This window comes from Octopus bimaculoides, chromosome 16 (assembly GCF_001194135.2).
Source record: "Octopus bimaculoides isolate UCB-OBI-ISO-001 chromosome 16, ASM119413v2, whole genome shotgun sequence".
NCBI classification, from domain to species: Eukaryota; Metazoa; Mollusca; class Cephalopoda; order Octopoda; family Octopodidae; genus Octopus; species Octopus bimaculoides.
The window spans coordinates 49,534,504-49,544,269 of record NC_068996.1 but is presented as its reverse complement, the minus strand read 5'-3'; the positions used below and the strand labels follow the sequence as shown (position 1 = coordinate 49,544,269).

The following is a 9,766-nucleotide window of genomic DNA, read 5'->3' as shown; positions in this document are numbered from 1 at the left end:
AGACTGGAGCCTGGTGTTGCCATCCGGTTTCACCAGTCCTCAGTCAAATCGTCCAACCCATGCTAGCATGGAAAGCGGACGTTAAACGATGATGATGATGATGATGATGATGATATATATACTTTATTTAAAAGCAGCAGAAATATAACAAAAAAACTGTTACTCTGAGTTTCACGTACAAAACTGTCCGATGAATGGGAACGTGAAACTCAGAGTAACGGTTTTTTTGTTATATTTCTGCTGCTTTTAAATAAAGCATATTACTCTACCTCTACCTTGTTGCACATTTCATGTGCTTACTCCGGTATATATATATATATATATCTGTCATGTGTTTGATTTTAGACTGCGTCTGGTGATGAGGCCCTGGTTCAGGAGGTCTAGCTTTTTAAGGAGTGTGCAACCATTTCTTTACCCATGTGTTAAAGAAAACAGAAAAGACCTGCATACGGTGCTGTTAACGGAGGTTTAACAACATTGTTGCGCACAAAAACGTGAGTCCAAGCAGTAAAGCTTCCTTCAAGGTAGAACTAGAAATGCAATTGTCAAGTAGGTAAGAGGTTTTAAACAGGAGCGATATATTCAAAATTGGTAAAACTAAAAATTGTCGAGGATGAATTAAATTTATTATTGTTACTGAATATGTTAGTGTTATTTAATTTCTGAACGGTTTTGCTGCCGTTTGTTTATGTAGTTTGATTTCTTTATCCATCAGTTTCTACGAAGATAGAGACACAAGTAAAATTAATAATAGAGAAACGAAAATAAAACTTTGGAAACAGCAATGCTGCCATAACTTACATCTCAAAGGGAGATAATCAGAGGAGTAAAGTAAATATAACAAATAATCCAGAATCCTTGTCCAGTGCCAGACCAATCCCCAAATCTATTTATTTTGCGTCAGTCACAAGGCCAAACATCCCTGAAAGTTTCATCCAAATTCATCTAGTGGTTCTTGAGATATTTTGTCCACGGACAAGCAAACAAACACGACTGAAACAATACCTCTGCCTTCACTAAGGTAAAGGTAATAATAACAATAATTCGTTCGTTTTATTGGCCACAAGGGCTAATATCAATTAAAAACATATAAGGACAAAGACAGGACGAAGGTTGCAAAAGGTTTTGTCCGAAAAGGTAGGAAAGTTCGTCTAAACAGAGGAAGAAAACGGAGAAAGATATAATAAATAAATAGATAAATAAATAAGTAGAAACCCCCGAAGGGGGAGGCGCTTCGAAAAAGGAAAGGTTACACGTGGAAAAACCCATAAAACCACGGGAGCCTGGTCAGAAAAAAATAAGAAAGGGGTATAGAGCCCTTTCTCCTTTTACATTACCCCCCCCTTTTTTTCTTTCTTTTATAATTGGTCCGTTTATACTGGCCATTCTTATGTTTTCTACTAAAGGCACAAGGCCTGAAATTTTGGGATAGGGGACTAGTTGGTTACATTGACCCCAGTGTTCAACTGGTACTTAATTCATCGACCTTGGCAAAATTTGAAATCAGAATGTGAGGATAGACAGAATACCATTAAGAATTTTGCTAGTGACTCTGCTAGCTCACTGCCTTCTAATAACCCAAATTTATAGTATGTAGCCTTTCTAGACTTCAATTTTCCAATTTCAACCTTGAAACCAATTTCAAGATATACAAGGGTTGGACAAAATAATGGAAACACCTAGCATCATAATTTTGAAATATCTATAAAACCATCAAAAGCTTGTTTACTTTTATGTTTTTTGATTTATTATTAGTGTTGCTTAATATGCTTTGCTAAAATTGCTGTTTCTTTTCAGATATCATCAGAAAAAGGTAATTCAAATTCATTAAAATGACAGATCTATTGGACTTTCAAAGAGGTCAAATTGTTGGTGCTTGTACGGCAGGCGCTAACGTAACGAAAACAGCCAAAATGTTTGGTGTATGAAGAAGTACTTTGAGGAAGAGGGAAAAATCTCTTCGTTGAAACAAAGCTCCAGAAGAAAACCAAGGCTTTCAGATAGGGACTGTCAGACTCTTACGTGAATTGTTAGAAAGGATCATGAAAGTACAGCTCCCAAAATTACTGCAGAGCTTAATGACCACCTCAAGAACCCAGTTTCCACAAAAACAGGAGCAGCACAAAGCTGAATTTCATGGGAGGATTGCAATCAGAAAACCACTACTTTCAAAAACAAACGTTGCAAAGCGTTTAGAATGGAGTAAAAACCTACAGAATTGGTCCCTAGAGCAGTGGAAGGATGTTATTTTCTCAGACAAGTCATCCTTTACACTATTTCTGACCACTGGCTGAGTATACGTGTGAAGAAAGCCAAAAGAAGCATTTGACCCAGACTGCCTTCTTCCAACTGTTAAACATGGAGAAGGATCTGTGATGATCCACCAACTCAATGGCTTCCCTTCGTGGCAGAATTGATAGTCAACTATTTAAGAATTTTATCTTATCAAATTCATCCTATGGTTGCAGAAATGTTTCCGGAAGGAAACGCAATCTTTCAGGATGATAATGCACCAATTCACACAGCTAAAGTTTTACTGAATGGCACGAGGAACATTCTAGTGAAGTTGAACATCATATTTGGCCACCACAGTCCCAAAATCTTGATATTATTGAACATTTATGGTGCATTTTAGAAAAACAAGTAAGGAGTTGATATCCTCCACCATCATCACTACAAGAACTGGAGATTGTTTTAGCTGAAGAAGGGACAAAAATTCCTTTGGAAACAATTCAAACTATAATTATTGCCAAAGGCGGTCCTACCCCATGTTAAAATAAATTTGTTTGAAATTTTAAGGTGTTTCCATTATTTTGTCCAACCCCTGTACCTTTACTTTTTCTAGTCATGACAAATTATCACCACCATCATTAACATTCAACGTCCGTTTTCCATGGCATGGGTTCGACGGCTTGACAAGAGCCACACCAAATTCCATAGTCTCTTTTGGTGTGGTTTCTACACCTCGATGCACTTCCTAACACCAACAATTTTACAGTGTACAGGGTGCTTTTTACATGGCACCTTTGCATTAGGATCCCAATTTTATTGCGGTGACCACTGTTCTGAGATTGGCCTTCAATACATCGCCTCACGTCGTCTTGGCCCTCTCTCTTCCCACACATCTCTTGGAGAACAAAAAATTTTCTTTATACTAAACCCGAACAGAATAGAAGGATCCTTTTTTCTTAATAAAACAAAAAACAAAAAAATATATACACACACACACATACACCACATATATATATATATATATATATATATATATATATATATATACATATTGCAAGGGAGCTCACTTGAGTGTTCAAAATAGAGTTCTTTCCCTTGACACATCTAACGCAACACACATTTACAACGATCTCCGCTGACACTTCCACAAACATTACACATTTGTAAACAATGCTGACTGACTTACTGCTGACATTCGCTTCGATGCCTTGGTGGGAAATCAGAGCATTAAACACAATAAAAACAAACTTTATCCTAATTGGATAATTTGGCCCAAAGTGTACCGAAACGAGATGGTCAAGGGTGGAATGCATTTCGTTATGTTGATCTGAAGTGCGTGCATATAATGTGTGGGTGACAAAACGACGATGACAACTGAATGCATTAACCTCGGCTGAATATGGCTCTTGAAGCTGAGAGAAAATATCTCAGGGAAGCTGTCTTTATTTTAAATATAAACACAATAGGGTTAAACATATGTAAGACAAAAAGAAAATGTCAATAAACTGTGAAATTATACAAGCAATTAGAATATAAAAACACCCTGTAGAACTCTGTTAAACTGAAGAGTGTTGTGAAGATTTAAAAGAAGACACATTTAACTTAACGAGTTTTAAACATTTTAAGCTTATCCGACATCAAGAATTACTTGGATGCAAACTCTATTTTATTTTTGCATTTGTTCTAATTTTAGCAATCTTTAGGTACTTGGTAGTGGTGGCGGGACAATCAATTACATCAACTCTAATACTTGACTGGCGCTTATCCCTGAAAGGATAAAAGGTAAACTGACCAAAAGAAATACCGCTAAACATTTTTACCGATGTGCTAATTATTCTAGCAGCTTGTCGTTCGTTTGTCTATTCATTAACCCTTTAGTATTTAGATTACCTTATCAAACGTAATGCTAATTTATTAACATTGTTTTCAATTAATCAAGGATTATCTTGTAGCTTTAGGGTAGGTGTGAGTGACCAGATCTGTCCTGTTTGGACACAAACCAAGTAGAACATCTGGGCGTCATAGAGCCGGTTTAAATGCTACAGAATTAATAAAGAGTGGGGAATCCTCGAAATTTCTCTAATGTGCTTTTTGTAGAGTTGAGAGAAGTCGTCGGCACTGGTACTTGTCAGTCTAAGGACCAATATTCTACATCAGTATTTCTTACAGGAGGGAAAGGGCTCCTATGAAGATTGAAAAGGACAAATTACCATGTTCAGGTGGTTTTAGAAATGTTCAAGCTTGTCAAACATTTTGGCAAAGAAAGAGGAATTAAATAGATGCAAAATCGATTTTGCAATTTCAACGCGCGCGCACGCGAGAGAGAGAGAGAGAGAGAGAAGTAAGATTAAACAACAAGCGAGATAACTCCAAAGAGAAAGCCGGAATTTTTAGACAGAACCCGGGTAACGTTTTTTTTCGAAAAGTGGGTCGCATGAAACATGGTTCATACTTAGGCACTATTAAAAAAGGTTAAGGGTAATTTTATTTCTTTGTTGGCCGTGCCGTGTAGAAGGTTCCGTGGACCACAGATTGTTCATGAGTGTTTTAGACTATGCAGATTCTTCAGTGAAACATATTCTACGATGTTGATAAGATTCACAGTCATCAACCATATATACAAATAGACTAACGCTGATTGCAATAAATATCAACAATACAGGTGAGGGAAATATATTTAGAAGAGACCGTTCTTCATGTCAGAAGTTGACAACCAATCAACTGAGATTATCTAAGCATTTAGTAGGCAAAAAACGTCCTTCCATCTTATATCCAAGTTTTACAATTCCTAATACAAGTAACGGACCTCTTATCCGGCTTCCCGAAATCCGGAAATCCTGTACAATGTCGTGCAATACAGTCTACCTTGTATTAAGTAAACATACCGTTTTAGAAGTTGGTTAATTTGCATACAGTATGTTAAAAACAGTTTTGTTCTGTACATTCTTTAAAGGTGAATTGATAAAGATTTAGAAGCGCATTAATTTGTACCTGTATCTGTTAAATAAAGTCATATTCTTTACTTTTTTTTTCATTTAATTTTCACCATAAAACATTATACATAGTACAGTATAGTATATTTTAAGTGAAATAATAAATATCAAATGGATCCGGCTTTAGAAATGTATTCATTTGAAACTATTAATTACAATTTGGCTCTTTACTTTTAATAGTTTATTATATATTTCAAGTATGTATTTAGGCTGTCATCAAAAAATTGGAAAATCCAGAAATCCGGGACACTTCCGGTTCCAAGCTTGCCGGACATTTGGTCCAGTATTGTATAACACACGTGTGACATAATCTCACATGGTACATATCTAAGACCCTTCCGCACTTATCTTCTAAAGAAAGATATAATCGTCCAAAACCAAACCAAAAAGCTAGTCCTTTAAAACGAAGTCTTTTCCGCCATTCGTTCTGCATGGTTTGTGTGTGTGTGTGTATGTGTGTTTACTCTCGCCATTAGAAGTGCAATGAACTAGTAGTGATTGACCTGCTGGAAACTTGTAACCAATGGCAACAGTATTTTTAAACTGTGATGTAAAATTGATACATCTTGCATAGACTTGTCATAGGGATTGTTTTCAGGGCAGTCAATTGCAAGTTACGGGCCTTGATCAGGCAAAACTTCAATCAATCAAGTTTTATTGAAACTTGAAACTTAAAAACCACAGCAAACTGTTGCTCAAGAGTTTCGCGTAACCGCCACAATCCACACCAGTGTTTCTCAACCATTTTTGTTTTGTTACCCTCGGACCTCTTTGATTCCTGTTTTACGCAGATGGACCCCCATAGTTATTCGATGTTTAAAAAAAAAAACCTATTATATTTTTAGAAATTGTATTAGGAATTGTAACAAGTTTATTGCAGATAAATTTTTAACAACAAAATCTTAAACGGACTCAGGTTGAGAGCCACTGATCTAGGAGGTCGTGCATAAACGTTTGTAAGTTTTTTTTTGTCTGGACTCATCTTGAATCCCTTAATGCATGGCAAAATAAAAATAAGGGTCTTCTGAACAGTCCACGATTATCTAGTACTAAATACTAATAAATGGAGCGAATTATAGGAGCGAAACGATGGAGCCTCTACGAAGTCGTTCAACTTACTAAAAACCGTAGGTTAATAAAATCGGAATTAACATGGGATAAACAATAACGACCGGTGTGAATTTGAAACAAGACAGCATTTATATTTAGAAAAAAAACCCTACTTTACCAAACAACGCATCTTCATATCGAGCAAGAAGAAATCGAAAAATACTTTGCATCGTTTAAATAGCACAACAAAAAATACTTTTTCGACAGCTGTGAATGTTTTTTAATAGTATTCACGTTTTTTTTTATTACTAAGACACAAAACTGTTACGCGCAGACTTTGTTGCGTTTCTACGGATATAAATTTAGTTTAAAAACGAGCCCAAACAGTGGGACAAAAATTATGCATTATTACGTTTTGCTGAGGCAGAATATCTCCATGTACCCGGATCCTGTTGTTTTATTGTATTATTAAATTAAGCCTATCTTTATATACAATATATATATATATATATATATATATATATATATATATATATATATACTTACAGAGAGAGAGAAACAAATTGAGTTTACGAATTTAATAGGGATAGAATAACAAAAATGGTACTCCAGTTATAGATAAATACCAATTTAATACACAACCGAAAGAGCTAATAATTCCATGGTTTTACGATACTTGAACAGGCGTATTTATAAAATACGGCATGTATATTAAAGCAATCTTTCAGCTTTTAAGATACATGACGTATTTTATGCCTGCTCAAGTAGCATAAAACTATTAGTAGCTCTTTCGGATGCGTATTATATATATATAAACGCAAAACATCCAGACAGTTAGGTGATACAAAAAGGGGACAACGAAACAACGCGCAGGAGTGGCTGGCTGTGTGGTAAGCAGCTTGCTTATCAACCACATGGTTTCTTGGGTGAATGTCTACTACTATAGCCTCGAGCAGACCAGGGCCTTGTGAGTGGATTTGGTCGACAGAAACTGAAATAAGCCCGTCGTATAATATATATATATATATATGTTTGTCCCCCACCTCACCATCGCTTGACAACGGATGCTGGTATGTCTACGTCCCCATACGTTAGTAGTTCGGCAAAAGACCGATAGAATAAGTACTAGGCTTACAGAAAATAAAAGAGTAAAAGAATATGTATATAGAGTGACCAATGTTTCGCACCTATATGCACTTAACTTTATAGACGGCCTTGGTAGGCGGAAACTTAAAAGAAGTGCGTCGTATGTGTGTGTGTGTGTGTGTGTGTGTGTGTGTGTATATGCATGTTTGTGTTTGTCGTCGTCCTCCTATGCATGTTTGTGTTTGTCGTCGTCCTCCTAACATCGCTTGACAATCGATAGAATAAGTCTTAGGGACCGTTTGTTAGAATAAAGGCAGTACTCCAGCATGGCCGGGCGATCTTTCGGTATTAGTACGCAACAACTTTTATTCTCTGTAAGCCTAGTACTTATTCTATCGGTCTTTTGCCGAACTGCTAACGTACGGGGACGTAGACACACCAGCATCCGTTGTCAAGCGATGGTGGTGGTGGTGGGGGGACAGATGTTTAGATGTCGAGGACGCCTGAGAATATACGACGAGCTTCTTTCAGCTTCCGTCAACTAAATCCACTCACAAGGCTTTGGTTAGCCCGAGGCTAGAGTAGAAGACACTTGCCCAAGGTGTCACGCAGTGGGACTGAACCTGGAACCATGTGGTTGGTAAGCCAGCTAGTTACCATACAGCCACGCCTGCGCCATACACACACATATGCATGTGTGCGAGTGTATGTATATCATCTATATTGACATGGTTAAATTACGAAAAGATAACTCAATAACTAGGCGGAGTATTATAAAACAATTCATATCGCCTACTTCCCACATTTTAAGTTTATGGTTAAACACGCAGACAACAACAGATGATGTCTTATTCTCTTTTTCTTCAAGGCCCCCGCCATCATCATCATATGCTAGTTTTGTAATTGACATTCCATAACTCAGGGAGACAGATTATAAACTTCCGGTTCGATTTTGTACTTGGGTCTGTTGCTACATTAACAGTAATCACAAAATCTGCTTTTTCCCCCACCCCTTATCTGTCTGAATATGCATATATATGCAAATACCGAAAGCGGACAAGATGACAGTAGACAGTATCTTAGATGTATTTATAATGATAAAATTAAGTTAAAATTCTATAGAAAAGTATGAATCAACTGAAATCTGAAAATTTTTACTTAATTTCAGAATCGGTGAGACTGCAACAGAAAGGATCCAAGATTATAATTTCTTTTGTCTTTTTCTAAGGCTGGACTCAAAGTAGATAAAGTTGGGCAGCCTTTCACGTCAACCCAATATTTTCAAGCTATTTTTTATAGCTTTGTCTATTTTGAGTTTCACTGTTAAAAGAAATTATGTGTGTGTGTGTGTAATTTGCACAGCTAACATAACTGGCTGTGTTGACTAGATCTCAGTTAGACTGCAGCCATGTGGGGGGCACGACCTTGAAAAATTTTAGTCAAATGTATTAACCTCAGTTCTTATTTTTTAAAGCCTGGCACTTATTCTATTGGTCTCTTTTGCCAAACTGCTAAGTTATGGGGATGTAAACACATCAACACAAGGTGACAAGCCACAAGGGACAAGCACAAAGACACAGATATATGTACACACACACACATATACCACACAAGTTTTTATTAACATTTAGCAGAAGTAACAGTGATTCAAAGTCCAAGAGTTTCATGCATTGACACTTACCAAACAGTTTGATAAGTGGCTATACACTAAACTCTCAGACTTTGAGTCACTCTGTTGCTTCTGCTAAATATTCATAACATACATATACTCATGTTTTGAATTCTATTTTTCCCGTTCGCCCCTCCATACCTGTACATATATACCTATCATCATCATTTAATGTCTGCTTTCCATGCTGGCATGGGCCAGACGGTTTCACTGGAACTGGTAAGCTGGGGGGCATCCAGCTATAGAAACAATGCCAAATGAGACTGGAACCTGGTTCACCTGAACCACGTTCCAGTCTCATTTGGTATTGCTTCTATAGCTGGATGCCCTTCCTAATGCTACCACTCCAAGAGTGTAATAGGTGCTTTTTATGTGCCATTGGCATGGGTGCCTGGGCTTCTTTCATTTGCCATCTACTAAATCCATTTACAAGGGTTTGGTTGGCCAGAAGCTACATTAGAAGACACTTGCCCAAGGTGATATGCAGTGGAACTGAACATGGAAAACCATGTGGTTGGGAAGCAAACCTCTTAACCATACAGCCACACCTGTTACATAAGCAATATATTATATGAGTGACTCTGTGGTAAGTAGTTTGCTAACCAACCACATGGTTCTGGGTTCAGTCCTACTGCGTGGCACCTTGGGTGAGTTTCTTCTACTATAGCCTCGGGCTGATTAAAGCCTTGTGAGTGGATCTGGTAGATGGAAACTGAAAGCAGCCAGTCATATATAT

The 9,766-nt window shown here is 37.1% G+C and overlaps 1 protein-coding gene across 7 annotated transcripts in view; it reads right to left on the bottom strand.

Moving 5' to 3' along the window:
* Positions 1 to 9,766, bottom strand: part of LOC106877586 (putative mediator of RNA polymerase II transcription subunit 26) — a 243,671-nt gene that overhangs the window by 48,877 nt on the left and 185,028 nt on the right. Inside the window, exon 1 of one of the 7 annotated variants that reach the window (XM_052973748.1) lies at positions 6,454 to 6,555. The exons of the other annotated variants lie outside the window; for them this stretch is intronic. Coding sequence (XP_052829708.1) covers positions 6,454 to 6,505 — 52 coding nt within the window. The 5' untranslated portion in view covers positions 6,506 to 6,555. Of the gene's footprint in view, positions 1 to 6,453; positions 6,556 to 9,766 lie in introns of those variants that run through there. 7 annotated transcript variants of the gene reach the window in all.